This window comes from Charadrius vociferus, unplaced genomic scaffold (genome assembly GCF_000708025.1).
Source record: "Charadrius vociferus isolate BGI_N301 unplaced genomic scaffold, ASM70802v2 scaffold105, whole genome shotgun sequence".
Classification (NCBI taxonomy): domain Eukaryota; kingdom Metazoa; phylum Chordata; class Aves; order Charadriiformes; family Charadriidae; genus Charadrius; species Charadrius vociferus.
This window is the reverse complement of record NW_009648543.1, coordinates 1,321,249-1,338,810: the sequence shown is the minus strand read 5'-3', so window position 1 is coordinate 1,338,810 and position 17,562 is coordinate 1,321,249. Positions and strand designations below refer to the sequence as shown.

Below are 17,562 nucleotides of genomic sequence, written 5' to 3'. Positions count from 1 at the left end.
ATAAGAAAGCTTTCAAGAGACATCAAGGCTATATATACAGAGGATAGAACAGTCAGAGGAAGATTAAGAGTATTGTTTTACTATACTGAGCTTGACATCTCAATGTCTGGCTGGCAACTTTCAGTGAGATATCAGAGATTTTCATTTAGATAGCAGAAGCTTTGGACAGACAGCTGTGTACATGATAAGCACAAACTGGTTGAATTTATATTTGTGAAAGAAATAGCCTAGGAAGAAAGAAAGATGCAAACTTCAATATGCCACATAGAAAACCATGGTTGGGGAGGTGGAGGGTGAAGAAGATCTGACAAATAGTGCACTGGGAAGAACCAAAGGAGAAGAAAATCTCCAGAAGACAACCAAGGTCAATTGCTTTGAAGGCAACAGACAGCAGACAGAATGAAGCTGGGATTCAGGCTTTGACATTTTCTTCAGAAGTACAGACAATTGATATAATATAGGATCCTCCACTTGATTCAGAACACAGCTATACCACTAGGGCTTACAAATGGTCTTCATTTTACTTAACTGTGAAACAAGATAAAAGTAAAGCCCAATTCACTCTGTCACAGAGTTTTCAGTTTAAGATCTATGAAGATTCCATTCATCAATCTGAAAGGGGTAAAATAAAATAAATCTTTCTTTAGAGTTTCTGAACAATAGAGAATAATCAAGTACATTTGACTCTTGGGACTATACATATACACATATATATTACATATATATATATATATCTATATAAACTTATTTTAACTGTCCACATAGGTTGTATTTTATGCTCAGATAATTTGGACATGTGTTTTGGATTTTGCCATTGCAGCCATAAGCTATTTATTAATGTGAAGAAAAACAGTACAAAGACTGAGCCAGCTAAAACTGTTCTTCACTGGGCATCAAGGGCAAGGATAAAAATGGTAATTAGGAAAAAACATTTAAACTGCTTGATAGAGTTGCAAGTTCCCTTAGACTGCATTGTAAGCAATTTTTCAAGACTGTGGATGAGGTAGGAAGAAGGCAGAGAAGGAGCTGTGGAAATGGCACAGCCAGCATGACGGATGCAGAAAGGATCTTCTTGGCATTGCACCCTGTAGCAAGACTACCCTTCATTTTGGTGTAGATACAACCTTTTCTGCAGTGCACAGCAATTAGGCTGGTACTACTGACGTGGGATGTGCAAAGGGGAGAAAGCATGGAGGGTACGGGAGAAATAGGCACCTCCAGAATGGAGTCAACTGACTGATATATATGCCTTAAAATGAGGTGGTTATTCCTCTTTGACTATAAAGGAAGTGGAGGCTGATTATTTTACATCTAGATTTCTAGATTAGGGCAAATGAGCCTGGCTTTTTCTTAATCCTTCCTTTCATTTCCTTGGCTTTTTATAATTTTGGGGGGGAATCCTCAACATGGTGGCAAAATTTCAGCAGACTTTGGGGACAGTCAGACACTATAACGCTGCACTGGTACTGTATAAAACCTTCAAATTACTCTCACCACATTAGTATTGTGTATTATTTAGTCGAGTATGTGTTAAACACTGATTGCATTCACCAGTCACACAGTGATACAGAAATTCCCTGCAGATAAAAGCTCTCTTTCAGATATAGCAAGAACCCCGCAGGTCTCTCAGGCAATGGTGGCGCTGTCCTGTGCATGCAGACAGCCTTGTTCTTTCCAGTATTAATCTGTTCACGTATTCATAGAATCATAGAACAGTTTGGGTTGGAAGGGACCTTTAAAGGTCATCTAGTCCAACCCCCTGCAATGAGCAGGGACATCTTCAACTACATTAGGTTGCTCAGAGCCCTGTCCAACCTGATCTGGAATGTTTCCGGCCATGGGGCATCTACCACCTCTCTGGGCAACTTGTTCCAGTGTTTCACCACCCTCATTGCAAAAAATTTCTTCCTTATAACTAGTCTGAATCTACCCTCATTTCATTTAAAACCATTACCCCTCTCCTTATCACAACAGGTCCTACTAAAAAGTCTGTCCCCATCCTTCTTATAAGCCCCCTTTAAGTATTGAAAGGCCACAACAAGGTCTCCCTGGAGCCTTCTTTTCTCCAGGCTGAAAAAAACCCAACTCTCTCAGCCTTTCCTTTGAGGAAAAGCCAGAAGCCAGCCCTCTGCATGGAAGTGATCCAGTGGCTGGCAATGAGGAGACTCTGCGCTCTCACATTCTTCTGAAATAACATGAGTGTATCTCCTGCAAGCCAGGCTAAGAGAATGGGCCCAGGAAGTGTTTTCAAGTGCTTTCCTAATAGTGTTTTGTGCCTTTCATTGCAAACTCTTGCTGTTAACAGCAGATGCTTAAAGACACTGCAAAATGAAAACCTACCCCATGTCTCTTCTGTTTTCAATTGAACTGGAATGAATTGTTCTAATTCTGGCATTGAAATCAAAACACCCTAAATTACAGTAATTTGTTTCTCTTTGTGAGTCATTATATACGCTGAGATCGCACATTACTCAGGCCTTCAGTAAGAGTCTAATCCTACAAGCTTCTTCAGGCCAAAGCTCTCAGTTAAGTGAGCTGGGGCTCTGCTCTTCGGAGAACCCATCCCACACCCTGCCCCAGAGCTCGCTGCGTGCTCTCTAGTCCCAGACACAGCGAGGTCCTCCGTTTCTGTGATGGGGGAAATACACAGTATCACCGGCATGAGAAAACTTCTTTCATCACTGAGCCCTTGATGTTGATTGCTTGAACAGCTTCTGGTTGCTCTTGTGAAATCTGCCAGGCTGCAATCCGCCACAGCAAGGAGGCAGCCCCAAGGGAGAGGGCAACGCGTGGAGCATCCGTTCCACAGGAAATGGGATTTGGTCCCCACTCTCCCTCCTCTGGCTGCTCCAGGCTGACCTCCAGCTGTTCTTTCATTTCACTCTGCTGCGGTGGCTTTCAACCATTTCTCACTCCCACTTGTCCACACCGTGGTGGGGAGGAATGCAAGGAGAAACGGCAGGAAATGCATCCCAGGTGTGCTCTGTAGCACCTAATGCTTCCTGGGGCATTCTGGGGCTGCTGGGGGTAATGTATTCAGGATTAAGAGGGAGGGTGTATTGGGTTTATGTGACAAGGTTTTGGTAGCAGTTGGGCTGCAGGGGTGCCTTCTGTGAGAAAAGACCAGGAGCTGACCCCATGTCAGACACAGCCAGTTCTAAGACAGACCTGCTGCTGCCCAAAGCTGAGCCCACCACTGATGCTGGTAGTGCCTTTGTGACAACATATTTAAGAAATTGTAAAAAAGGCTGCACAGCAGCTGGGAGAGAGAGAAGTGAGAAAATGTGAGAGAAACAGCCCTGCAGACACCAAGGTCAGCGAAGAAGGAGGGGAAGGAGGTGCTCCAGGCACTGGAGCAGAGATTCCCTTGTAGCCTGTGGAGAAGACCATGGTGACACAGGTTGCCCTCCTGCAGCCCATGTAGGACTACAGTGGAGCATATATCCACACTGCAGCCTGTGGAAGACCCACATTGGACCAGGTGGATATACCCTGAAGGAAGCTGCAGCCTCTGGAGAGGAGCTCACGTAGGAGCAAGTTTTCTGGCAGGAACCAGGGCCCATGGCACAATGGAGCAGTCCATTCCCGAAGGACTGTACCCCATGGAAAGGATCCATACTAGAGCAGCTTTTGGACCTGGTGCGTGAGCAGGTTCTTCCTGCGGGTTTGTAGCCTGTGGAGAGCCCGCACTGGAGCAGAGGAGAAGCGTGAGGAGGAAGGAGCGGCAGAGACGACATGTGATGAACTAACCGCAACCCTCATTCCTTGCCCCCCTGTGCCGCTCAGGTGGAGGAGGTAGAAGAGTTGGGAGTGAAGTGGAGCCCAAGAAGAAGGATGAGGTGGGGGAAAGTGTTTTTAGTTTTGTTTTTATTTCTCAGTGCCCTACTCTTAGAATTAATTTGCAATAAATTACATTAATCTTCCCCAAGTTGAGTCTGTTTTGCCTGTAGCAGTAATAATTGAGTGATCTCCCTGTCCTTATCTCAACCTACAAGATTTTTGTCTTATTTTCTCCTCCTGTCTTGCTGAGGAGATGGAGTGAGAGAGTGGCTTGGTGGGCACCTGGCAGTCAAAGTTAACTGGCCACAGAGAGGAATGAAGAAAATCCTATCACTACTGTTTTATAAGGTACATGTAATAGTAGCACCTTGAGGAAAAAAAATTACCTGTAAGGTAATCAAGGCATTCCAACAATTTCTTCTCGCGGGTAAAATCGAGTGCGAACGTATCAAAAGTATCGTTGAGATTGATTTCAGGAATTAGAACCTGGGAGGATGCAGTTGCCATGGAAACCCTATAATGAAAAGAAAAAGTCTTTTAGCACACAAGACACAATAACTTTCACATCAAGGTAGGAGCTGATCATTATGATCGTTACCACTTCTCAAAAAACTTGACAAAAACTTTTACATGTATTTTAGTTATACGGTTTTAAGTTAAAAGCTTCTCCTGCTGCTTTTATTTTTGCGAGTAAAGTCTCTGGTAAAAATCTCTCATTACTTAGCTTTTGCCTCACATGCAGCGTCAGATAAGCTTTTAACAAAATACTGGTTAAACTAACATTATACTTTGAATTGTTCTTTCTAGTCACCCATTGAACCAAAGTAGCAATAACACCATATTTATATATGTTTTAAACAATCCTGACAGATGCTGCATCTCTCCCAACCCTTGTTTTCCCAAGCAGTTTCTTGCTCCAGGCATTCCTTGGCACTGCTGTCCCAAGGGCTTGGTGCAGTTCCCCACACCTCCTCAGCTGTTCAGCACAGCACACCGCTGTTAACTTCAAAAAGCACAGGGGAGAGATAAAACAAACAGATGTCAGCACAGTTTATTTTGAAAGGCTTTTCCTTGAAAAGCATGGGTGCATACTTACGTTTCCTCCAAAACTGAAAAGTTTCCTTGCCTACTTCATTTCAGGAGCTACATCCACTTTTTGTCTGTCCAGACATACTAATATAGAGAGATGAGCTCTCACAAGAAAATTGCCATCAGGATGTATCTTTCAGATCCTTCAGCTTGATATCTCAAAATATGTGTTACTAGAGAGCTGGATACTGGATATGTTTGCAGAAAGTTTGGTCTGTTTAAGCAAAGAGGTTATTAAGCCTCTTTTGTTAATTGTTTGAGTTTGGAGGCAAACACACAACCATGCACACAAGGTGTGTCAGTTATCTGTCATTCGTGACATGTCAGATCAAAACATTTTGATTGCTTCAATTAACAGTTTCCCAAATTAGAGTATTTCTCTATAGACAGGACTCAAATGGCTCCAGGCCGAATGCTTACGAAAAACTGTATTTTCATATATTTCTTGTGTAGCATTTTAGGAAAATGCAGTTAGGAAAGTCACAAACTGAGCTGCACATCTCATTGTCTTCAGCAGAGTTTTCAAAAGCTGAGCTCAGGAGGTTGCCTAGTCAATAATTCATGTTATACAGTTTTTATCACTGTTTCTCTTGCAACTGTAGTTGTAGAACTTAGTTTAAAGTAGAACCTAGTACAGACGGGGTTTTTTTTTAGTGCCTTTTCCTTAGAGGGAAAAATTCGCTGGCCCCTTTCCCTTCTTTTTTTTTTTTTTTTCTCTCCCACCTCCCAGTAATTCATCTGCAATTACACTATGGTGTTTTGTATCTAGTAGGAAAAAAAGACATGCATTTCTTGTAGGGCCTGTGTTAGGGCAAACACCTCTACAAAATTAACAATAGTTTTACTAAGAAACCAGCAAGCAGGTATCTAAGATGAAGAGCTTCTTTGAATACCTCCATAAAGCACATATTTATTGTGAGGAAAACCATATGACCAGACCCTTTTGGACTTTGTCTGTGGCTATGCGAAGGATTCACTGTGAGTACATGCGTTAAAGTCAGTTTTCAGTGAGCTCAACAGTTCGCAGTCTCACACACCATGTCACCGGATTAGGTTCAGAGGACTGAATTTCCTCTTGCACTTCCCCTTGCCCTATCTAACCCTGTGCTTGGTTGGAAAGGATTTTTCTAGGATAAATGCATTTCACTCACTGTAAATAATATACGACCTAGATCATTGTAGTGTGTGTAATGTCTTTGCTATACATAGTTACCTGTTGTGCTTACAACAGAGAATATCATACTACCATTACTTTGAAATATGTGCATGAAGAAATGCAATGACCATAATTTCAGGGGACTGTTTTAGCTGCTGGAGCTCAGGGCCCTGGTGAGACTGTTACATGAACAGTCTAGAAGCAAATGAAATATTGCCGACCATGTGAGGACTCAGAGACTTACTTGTGGGGAATAATTTATTAATCAGATTTAGCCTCTTTTTCCACTTGCAATTTGTCTGCAAGCACTTGGTGTTTTTTACCCCTCAGCTTTATTCACTGCTTGAAATGATTCTCTCATTTTCAGGGCGTTCACAGCCATCTCATTACAGATGGCAATCTGTGATAGCCAAGAATTAGATTTGATTGGGCACATATTTCAGCTGGCCTCATTTCTGCTCTCCGACTGTCTCTCCCGTGACCGTATTTATGATGCAACTGTTCATGTTTACAAGGTGAAAATGGAGCTTCTCTCAACACTCTCTGGTAGTCAGTTAAAAAGCTTTGTGTCCCCACAGGTTTCTACCCTCCTGCTTGTTCCACCAAATACTGAAAAAAGGCCAGACCCTCACCTTCAGCTTTTTGCTCATGATACTCATGCGATAGTTTTACTATTGGTTTCAGCTGGGAAAAAAAAGTGCCACAATGTAGCTTGATGACAGAATATAAACCAGGGTCTGAGTCTGAGATCAAACCTAATCCATTGCACTGCCTTGCCTTGCCTTTCTCAACAGATTGTCAATTCTCTGCACCTGTAACGAGCAACCCAGTGTTGCTGGCTTATTTATAAATTGATTAAATAGCTTTGGTGAAGCCTGATATTCAGCAAATCTACATACAACACCCCAGGGTAAGTGATAGACTTAAAAAAAAATAATAAAAGGAGGGAATTTCATTCTTTGGATAAGGTGAAAATTAGCTGGAAAATGTGAAGATCTAATGTGAACCCAGAGATAAAAAACAGCTGAATAAATGAGCGCACTTTTTAAGTTTTCTTCTTCATTGTCCAGATATGTTGTCCTTTTTTTTTTTGTTTCTCTGGCTGAGGGCTAAACAGACGACAATTCCAATGGAAATTTTTTTAATCAGAAAATACTGCTGAAATTCAGTAGGAGTATTTCAGTATTCACAGTGTTGCACTTCAAACCAGACCAAATATTCTGACAGCACAGTTTCCTAGAAAGACTTGCTCCCTTGTCTTTGGGTCCTTGATATGTCCGGAACATGGAAAAGGAGCTAGGATCCTGGAAGCAGTAGAAATTCTCTGCACCCAGGTCCCAACACAGTCGCTATCATAACTTCCAGACACCCCAGGCTGTTGAATTCCCAACTCTTTGAGTGGACTACCTCAAAGATGCATGTTGCAGGTTCCCAAAGATACACAATTTGTTACCTTGCTGCTTGCTATTTTGTGAAGAATATGAATCCATTAAGATCATTCCAAATTTCTTCTAAGGAATATACTTGCTGCCTGATTTCTTTCTCAATCTCAGAATTTTTCATGGAGTAGAAAATTGCCTAGTAGGAAACAGCCTCCAGAAACCTTTTTTTTTTTTTTCCCCAGTGTGTTTAGCACCAGACATCTGTTTGGAAACCATGCTACCTCCTTCATTTGTGCACGCTATTACTGTTACAACTCTTATTTTGCATTCTTTTACGACTGCTCCTCTTTTCAAAGGGATGTTTTGGTTTATCATTACAGTAAGGTCCTTCTCACTCTGGTACAGCACAAAGTAGAGTTTTGGCAGAATGTGTCAATTCGCAGCGCCCTCTCTTTGACCACATTTGTGGTGGGACAAGACAATACGACAACTACGACAACCCATCTGCCTTAAACTGAGATTTTCCTGTTTGTCGAGAGGAATGGCTTCTTTACCTTTCAGTGATATTTTTAGCAGTTTGCAGGAAGCGAGCGTGATCGTTCTCCTTCAGCGACTGCTCAGCCTGAGAGATGAGGGATGTCGAGCGCTCAATGCACTGTTTGCAGTTCGCAATCTGCTGAGCCAGTTTTCTCAACCTCACCACCTTGAGTGGAAACATAAGAAAGCAGTCACATCTCTAAGGTCACAAATCATGATCGCATTTGCACTTCCGAGGCAAAGCTGGAATGCAAATTGGGAGTTAAGATGAATGGCTTCACTGACAAGAGCTTTTTTCACACTAGCTTGATGGTGAGCCCTTTCCACTAGCCACGTAACATTTTTAATAAGGGGACAGGCACAGCCTTTCTGCCTCAATATTTTCCACATGGAAAACAACAGGGGAGAGCCAAAACAAGCACAGCTGGCCTATTTTCCAACAGACAAAACGTCATTTCCTGGTAATTTCTGCTTACATGATAACTAAGGGTTATTTAGATAACCATTTCCCTGAATGATGAGATCTGTGTTAAAGGCATCTTATAGATTAACTACTTTTTTCCTATTGCTGAGGTGTTTCATTAAAAATAATCTGAAAATAAAACTTCGCAGAAAAAGACTGCTCAGTTCTACTAACAATACATGCCTGCCCTTTCCATTATATGCCTTTAGTCAAACAGGGTGTTTTCTTGTTGAATGTTTTTAACTGGGCAAAAGCACAGTGTTGTTGGAGAGCAGATTATTATTACTGCAAACATATGTGCTGGAGATAAACACAGTAGATGTGACCGTAATCATTAGCTGAAAGGTTAGGGAGGGGCACCGTCAATCCTCCATTTAAAGACAATGCTGGCTAACAAAACCCTTAGTTCCTGAAAGGTCTGGGAGTCATTCCCATTGTTATCGCATTAGGATCATAGTTTGAACAGGAGTAAGAAATGGGAAGGAAATGAAATAATTCTGGAGTTTAGAAAGGCATTAAGACCCAGTTACATGCAAAATGAGTGGTTTGACAGAAATAGCCAAACTTATAATCAAGATAACGTTCCCAATCTCAGCAATTAGGGCACGAGATGTGAGGTTGCTGAGTTGAATTTCACATATGTTGAAATCCAAATGAATGGAAAGTTTTCTACTTCATTGGAAGCACAGCTGGTCTCGCTGCATAGAGAAACGGAGTTGAAACAATAATGCAGGAGACCACATTTTCCACACTGAAGGGAATTATAGTTTGTTAACAGTATGAGAAAATTCAGGTTCTGTCACACAATATACAGGACCTGTGGTTTCAAACATGCTAAAGTCAGCCCTTGCCTACAGGCCTTTTATTTCAAGTTAATTGGAATATCTTGACAGCCACGTGAACCATTTAACTTGCTCTTGACTTTATTCTTTTCCTGAGCTTTTCCCACACAGGAAGAGTTTATATTTGACTTACTTAGTTTAGCAGTTAAAGAGTAAACACCATGTACCTAGAAAATAAGAATGTTAATTCAACTTTAATGTGTTTCTGAGTTAACAGGTAGCTAGCAAAATGTGTGGAAACTTGAATATCAGATTTTTCTTGCTCAATATGTTTGTCACTAATAATTATTGTACCACAGTAATTAGAAAAGCACATTTTATTTGATTTCCTGTGTGTTTTTGAACTTTTGAAGTTAGACTTCCTATTCTCAAGAATTACAACGACTAAAACAAATTCTCTATGTGATAGTATTTTAATAAATAATTAATGTATCTAGACTAAAATATTAATATAGTTAATTTCCAGCCAGGATGTTGTGACACTTTGTGAAAGTGAAAACTTTGGGGGAAACACTGTCAAACATACAACATAGTGAAGGAATCATTCATTAGTCATTATTTTATTATAATGTACTGATGGTGACATTATTTATGTGTTTATCCTTAAAAATCATAATCACGTATAGTAAGAGAAATGCCAAATAGACTGTTGAGGTCTAGCACACTAATCTTGATATATTTCATTCCTCTTTACATGAAAGTAGCAGTAGCCCAGTACTACATAAGGACTTTCACAAATTTGTATTAATAATACCTGAGGTCAAAAAGCCATAAGCATGAGGAAGCAGTGCTGGCCTACTTGTGATCTAAAGAAGAAAACTTTTTACCTTTCCTTCCTTGATTTTGGTTCCAATTATTTGTCGTCTTTGCTGGATTATTTCAATGAGCTGGTCACATTCTTCCATCAGCTTGGTTTCTTGGCGGGATGCATTTACCTATAAAACAAACCATTATGATTAGCAAAACCTTTTTTGACATTTTCTTTTTTCTATTTTAAAAGTTGTAATTTCTGAAATGTTGGGTTTGGCATTTTTTGCTCCCTTTTGTGTATAATCCATGTGTTCTTTTCCTTTCCTTGTCTTGGATTTTGTGAAATACTGAAACAAGTCTGAATGTCTTGTTTGTAGGAGGTAGGACTTGCAAATAGATACTCATCAGGTATTTCTAACACAGGTGAGAAAAGCCTGGTCCTGTGAGTAATGAGTGATGTCAGTTATAGCGGACGTCAGTGAGAAGTGAAGACTCTTAACACACCACAGTTTCAAGCTGTGTATGGGACTGCAGTGAATATTACTGCAAGCAAGAGCACAAGTACTTGATCAGACAGTCCATCTAGCGCAGTATTCTGTCTCTCACTGCTGCTAGTTGCCAGCATCTGCTAGTAAAGCATCTTAGGAAGAAATCCCAACAAACATGATGATTCCCATGAGTATTTTCTCATCCTCACACCATTTGCAGCTCAGAGTCTTCTTGAACCAGACACAATTTCTGCATCATTACCAATCCTCCATAGACTTATCTTCTGTGGATTTATTTAGTCTCTCCTTCAAGCCCTGCAAACTTTAAGTGTCCCCTCCATCCTACAGCAATGAGCACCACAACTTAACTCACAGACAAGTGAAGAACTGCCTCCTTTAGAGGGATTTGAACCTGTCTGCTTCCAGCTGCATTTAATGATCCCAAGTGCTTTTACTGGAAAGGACAGTGAGCTACTGATACCTATCCACAATCTCTGTGCTGCTTGTGCTTTTATAGACCACTGTTTTGCCCTCTAGCAGGACTTCTTATCTACGTTTGAGAGTCTTAAGTGATTCAGTTTTTCCTTGTATGAAAGCTGTACCATACTTTCAGTCATCCTTGTTTTTCTTCCCTGAAACTTTGCCAGATCTATCAGCTCCTTTTTCATATGGGGAACAGAACTGTACTAAGTAGTCAAGGTGCAAATAAACTATGGAGTCATACAGTGGCATGATATGTTCTCTACTTCATCTTGATAACTTTCATAATGATTCGTAATATTTGATTTGCTGAATTTAACACTTGAAAATATTGTTTATTATTTTCATTGTCTGTATAGTGGTTCCTGAAAGATTCAAATTAACAAAGACCCAAGCAACATTACCGAGTCATGTGTATTGGCTGTCTTTATTATTACTACGTTATAGCTGTGCTCATGTAGTTTTCTACAGTATTGTCCTGGTTTCAGCTGGGATAGAGTTAATTTTCTTTCTAGTAGCTGCTGTGTTTTGGATTTAATATAAGAATAATGTTGATGATAACACATATTGATTTAGTTGTCGCTAAATAATATTTATATTAGTCCACAATTGCAGCTTGGGATGGAATGGGCAGCTGATCATCAGGTAGTGAGAGCGAATTGTGTTTGTTGTATCACTTTATTTTGTATATTCTTTTACTATTTTTTATTATTATTATTAATTTTCCCTCTTCCGTTACTGTTCTTTTAAACTGTCTTTATCTCAACCCACGATTTTTTTTTCTCCTTGCTTTTCTCCCTGTTTTCCCTACTCTACTGGGGGGAGCGAGTGGCTGCATGGTCCTAGTTGCTGGCTGGGGTTAAACCATGACAAGTATAAAGAGTGAAACTGTTTTTAATGCAAAAAACCTCACCAAGAATATTAGCTTTCTGTGGAAAATATTGACTTTTGTCAAAAAAATAAGAAAACTAAACCCAGAAAAATTTTGTTTCTCAGCTGAAAATGTTTTGTTTCTGGGGGAGACTGATTTTTTTCAGTGAAAAGTCAACATTCTGTACAACAAGAAAAATGTACTTCCCCACCAGCAGTAGTATAAATAGCTTACATATATGTGTAAAGAGTCAGAGGAAAAAAGCAAAAGGTTCTAATCATATCTAGAACAAAGAAACATTTAAGGGAGTGATTTCTGAGCTATCTTTCCATTTGCACTTTGCTAAGAGGGTAAAGCAGCCTTCAGCCCTGGCTAATTGCTCCTAGGGCCACATCACCTTTTCCATTGGGCTAGTAAGAGCTAGTGGTGAACAACAACAGGGAACAGTTCCAGGTGACAAGAAACTGTATTTCTCCCCTTGGTTATTTTTCAGTCTGATGACCCCCTTGATTTGCCTCAGCCTTCTTTTTTTTTTTCTCCCAACGATATGTTTAAACATGCATTTACCTGTAAGCACATTATGGATCTCATTAAGATTAAGCAAACACTTATGTATCTAAATTTGGACCAGGGCCAATTTTACAAATAAACTTCTTATGTGAAATACTTTGTGTCCTCCAGGCAAAGAGGGGACTTATTTACAAAGGCCTGTTTTCATTAATGTTTTGGATTAACTTTCTCAAAGCTTGATAAAATTAAAGCTTGAATTCATATTTTAAAGGCTTAATTATTAATTAACATATCAGAATTATAAAGAGAAAATATATTTGTTTCTGCAAGGGGTCAGATAGTACTGAAAGTGCTGGGGAGATCTGCGTGCAGTAGGTAAAAATGTAGAAAGTACTTCCACTGTGCAGTTTTAGGTGCCTATTTATCTCCTTACATTACCTGTTTCTGCCTGGCTTCCCACCATGGTCTATGAATCGCAGAATCAGAGAATGGTTAGAATTGAAAGGGACCTTAAAGATCACCTAGTTCCAACCCCCCTACCATGGGCAGGGACACCTCCCACCAGATCAGGTTGCTCAAAGCCCCATGCAGCCTGGCCTTGAACACTTCAGGGATGGGGCACCCACAACTTCCCTGGGAAACCTGTTCCAGTGCCTCACCATCCTCAGAGTGAAAAGTTTCTTCCTGATACCTATTCTAAATCTACCCTCTTTCCATTTAAAACCGTTACCCCTCATCCATGAGGAGAGACACACCAGGGAGCAGCTCACTCAAAGCCTCCGGCAGTGCTGGTGTCTCTCCACTGCCCACTCAGGGAGCCTAGAAGAACTAGTCAATCATCACTGTCCCTTCTATTCCTCCTCATTCATCATCCCACCATCCAGGCTGCATCACACCCTCCCATCATGCACTGTACTTTGGCATGAAACCCTTCAGTGTGGTTTTCAGTGAGCCATCCAGTGCACTCATTTCCCCTGTCCCAACTCCAGTTTCACTAGTGGATTGAAATTCCACCAAAGAGTGGGGAATCCCAAATGGGCTCAGTCAGGGGCAATGATCACATCCCCTGCACGTGGGCGCAACTCCTTCTGTGTCAATACTGAGGTCTGCTCCCACCAGAGCCGACTTTGGTACTTAATTACAGTAACACTTCACAGAAGAAATTTTTGAGTAGCTTCGACTCAAAGTGTTATTTCTATCACCACTTACATCATGAATTCGTTTTGTCAAGCAGATCTAATTAATCTTTGGGGTAACTGTCATGAAACATAGAGTTATAGGAAGGTTAAGTCAACGTTGTTTCATTTAATGCTGTGGTTGGTTTAAATAATGAAGTATTAATTAAATCTTAACTTAAAAAACTGTAGACTAAGAAAAACAAAACGCTTGGAAAAAAACTTTGGATTTCTTACACACTGACTGCAGACTTCTCTTTTTCTTTGAAATCTGAAAAGTATACTCTCTTATAGACTTCATTTGAAGATATTTCCAAAGGTATAGCTTGCACAAGCTTATTAAAAGTGAAAAGAATATGCCAAAATTATTTGATATGTCTGAGCTTTGTATGAAAAAAATCCCCATTTAATCTGGGGGCTTTTCTCATTTTGAAATACTCCTTAATCAAATTTTCAGCCTACAAGGCCTCTGATTTAGTAATAAGTTTATAATTGAGCACATGCCTAACTTTAAGTGCACCATATTAGCTGTGGCCCTAAAGGGACTATTTGTGAGATTAGCATTGAATATTATTTACTTGTGTGTTTCTGGGGAGTCATATGTCAGAGCAAAGAGCCACAGGCATGGAGCAGGGCTCCGCTGTACAGGTGCTACAGAAATACCAGAATAAGGCTCTGCCTTCTGCTTGAGTCCTTTGATGAACAGCAACCTTGACAATAACTTCCAGCTGGGGCTGGCCAAGGAATGCAAGTTCTGTCTGGTGAAAATATTTGAGGTTTTACGTTCTACATTTTTCCACATTAAAAACAAGCCCTCTTTCCAAGGAGTTCATTAAAAGAGACTGAGAGCTGCATTAGAAAAGTCTGGAGACTACGTCACTCACTTTGGCTGTGGGAGGCTCTGAATCATGCGGAGAGCAGACCTAAATCTGTGCTTCCTCCATCCCAGATCAATGTTGACTCCTTATTCGGAGATATCTATTGCCTGAGACTTTATGCTGGGCCTGGGGACATTTTTCTGTAAAAAATTTCACTGATGTCAATACAATTAGTTTTGGCATCAACAAGTTCTTTAAAAATCCAGGTCCAGATCTACTTCAAACCAAAAGCTTTGTGATTCGTTGGTATCATTTTCATAAAATCCTATTCTGTGCCACAAAACTATTGTAAAACTGACTATGAGGCCTTGTTACAATTTAGCAAAAAATATGGCATTTTCTACTACAAATAAACAAGCAAGCAAGGACTGATTCTTGTCCTGCTGCTTTTGAAGGGAATTTATTTCGATTTCTGTAATGACTGAAGACCTCAGACAGTTTACTGAAAAAAAAAAAAAAAAAAAGTTTCAGGGTTCTTTTCAGGTTTTCCAGACAGATGGGGAGGGATTGCTGGCCTTTGCCTCAGGGAGTGGGCGTAGAAAAAAAAAGAAAAATGGGGGTTCCTCAGATGTCTGACAGGGATCTGGAAACAACAAGCCCTCCTGGCCCAAAGGGGAGAGCTGGCCAGCTGTTCCCAGCTCCACAAGCTGAGAACTGCTTTGGAAAGTGTTCTGCTCTCTGCAGAGGCTTCCTTGGCTTTCATCTTCAGAGACCTGAGTTAAATTGCAGCTTAGATCATAAGAAAATGAATGTGGTGGTTTCAAAGTCCCCAGCAGATGTTTGGGAAATCACACAACATGGCTAGAGGTTCAAGGTTACAGGGGAGCTTCTCTGGCTAATTCAAAGGCAAACAGTGTCAGAGGGCTGGATTCATACCCACGGAAACTTCCCCAACTAATATACTGGAATCAAAGGATTTTTTAGTGTCTCAGCAGATTTTTCCTTGCAGGAGCAAAACTGACCCCCTGAGATTCTTTATGGGTGAGGCAAATTTGTTCACTCGTGGAAATGCATGTGTGTCTTTTTAGCAAATAATCTCTAAATGACAAGCAAAATAAGACACCCCAAATTAGATGCACCCTGCTTTTTCAAGACTACACTGTCTAGGGTTAATTCATCAAAACCAGAGTAATTTTTATTTACTAGTCCTCCACTGGTTATGCAAAATGGAAGAAAGTAGGTTGTAGAAAGAGTCTGGTCTTTGGAAAGTGGGGTATGAATTTGAGTTTCAGCTTTACTATTTAAAAATTATCTCAATGCCTCAAAAAATAATTTCTCTGCAGCTGTGGCCATACAGGTAAGGAAGAGGTATCGGCTTTTCTTTATGGGTTTGAGTTGATGGTTATAAAATTATTGTATACTCACAAATAAACAAAACCATCAGAAAATCAAATTGCAATGATCTCACTTGACTACTGTAACATCATTGTCACATATTTCACCCTAGATTTTGAGCCTATGTTCCTTCTCACACCAAACTTAGAAATTGGAGGAAAAAAAATATGAAAATGATGACATACAGTGGCCGGTACCTGTTTAGTTTAGGAACACTTTCTTCATTGTCACGTACATGTGGAACACATTTTCTTGAATTAGAGTCTCCAGATGAATTAAAGGATTATAGTCATCTAAAGAGAGGGGTCCATTTATTCTTTAATTACTCTGTGTTGGAAAGTGAATAAATTTTCTTTGTAGAGTCATGATATGTTGAAGACATATTCTACCATCATCCATGTTTCATTTATTTATTTAATGGAAATACAAAGGATAATGATTAATGTGCATTTATGAAAACATTTCTTCCCTTTCTTTTTATGGATGGATAGGCTGAATGAAAGTCATGGATTCAAACTTCTTTCATTTCATATCCCTGTTTGGTATTACGGATTAGTCAATGTAGTCTTCTGTAGAGCAAAAGCAACTCTTGGAATAAAGCTTTTTGAGACTTCATCTAGTCTAAGCATAGAACTGATTTTATCTATTGTGACAAACTGTGCCTTTGGAAATACCTGATATTAATCAGCTTGCCGTCTGAATGGATCATCTACAACTCCTTTATTCTGAATTAGTGCAAGAGAAAAGGAATGGTCATCTCCCATTTCAAGCGTGCCAGAGGCTTTGTTTTTGTTTGCATTCCACATCTATCTCTAACCAAGAGACCTGTGTTTAGAGGCAGTCTCAAAGCAGGTTAAAAAAAGGTCAGTGCAAAAATACAGCAACTTACTCTGGCTACCTAGGAATTCTGTGAATGAAGAATCGATTGGGCCAGAATAGCTAAACTGCTTTGGGTCAGGCTGATAAGACTATCTGCCCCAATCGAGACTAAAAGTAAACCTTTCTAGAAGTTTGAAATACTCATGTTTCTTATTAAAATATTGTTTTAAAGTTTTTTGTCCCACTGTGCTTTGAAGCTCATTGTTGAGAAACTAACCGGCAAGATACCTAGCAGTCCTCTAGTGACATTTACAATCTAATCACAAAACAAAAGCAGAAGTTTCATGGAAAACAAACAAATTGTTTTTATAAGAATTCCATTGAAACCATAAAAAAATCTTAAACTCAGATGATCTGGAAAGTTCTCACAAAGAGCTACTCCAGAGATGCTTCTGCTGACAGCTGTAAAGCCCATTGGCTCGTCTTGCTTCAATCAACCAAGCATTGTTTTTATAAAACACAAATGCAGCATCATGTTGGAACTATAGCTGACATTTCTCAGGATAGGAAAGCACACTAGAGAAAAGACATGTACTGAGAGACAAACCGCAGTTTCACAACTGGGTTAAACTGCTCCGTGGTCATAGTGCCAAAAAGACAAAAGGTATTCCCCATTTTCCTTCCATCTGCAGAAGGCAGTGTGGCCACCTGGGGAAATGGCTGGGCTGAGCTCACCTGGCTGATGTGCACGTTGCACGAACACATGGGAAGTGGGAAACACAATGGGGAGGGCAGAAACAGAGGTGGGAAGACTTTGGGCAGCAATGAGGCTTAAGATCAGATTAAGCTGTTTTTGAAACTAAACCCTAAGAGGGATGTGGGTTTTTATGATGCAGTAAAAGGGTCATATAATCACTTATTTTCAGTCATTGTTTTTATCCTTTGTGTTAGTCTTTTCTTTGAACCTAAATACTGAAAATATTCTTTAATTGAACTATATTTACGTT

At 40.1% G+C, this 17,562-nt stretch overlaps 1 protein-coding gene across 1 annotated transcript in view; it reads right to left on the bottom strand.

Moving 5' to 3' along the window:
* The window catches only part of MID1 (midline 1), a 101,848-nt gene that overhangs the window by 18,615 nt on the left and 65,671 nt on the right, over window positions 1–17,562 (bottom strand). The window contains 3 exon segments of the mRNA XM_009885953.1: window positions 4,167–4,294; window positions 7,962–8,110; window positions 10,077–10,184. Of these exon segments, the coding sequence (XP_009884255.1) occupies window positions 4,167–4,294; window positions 7,962–8,110; window positions 10,077–10,184 (385 nt within the window).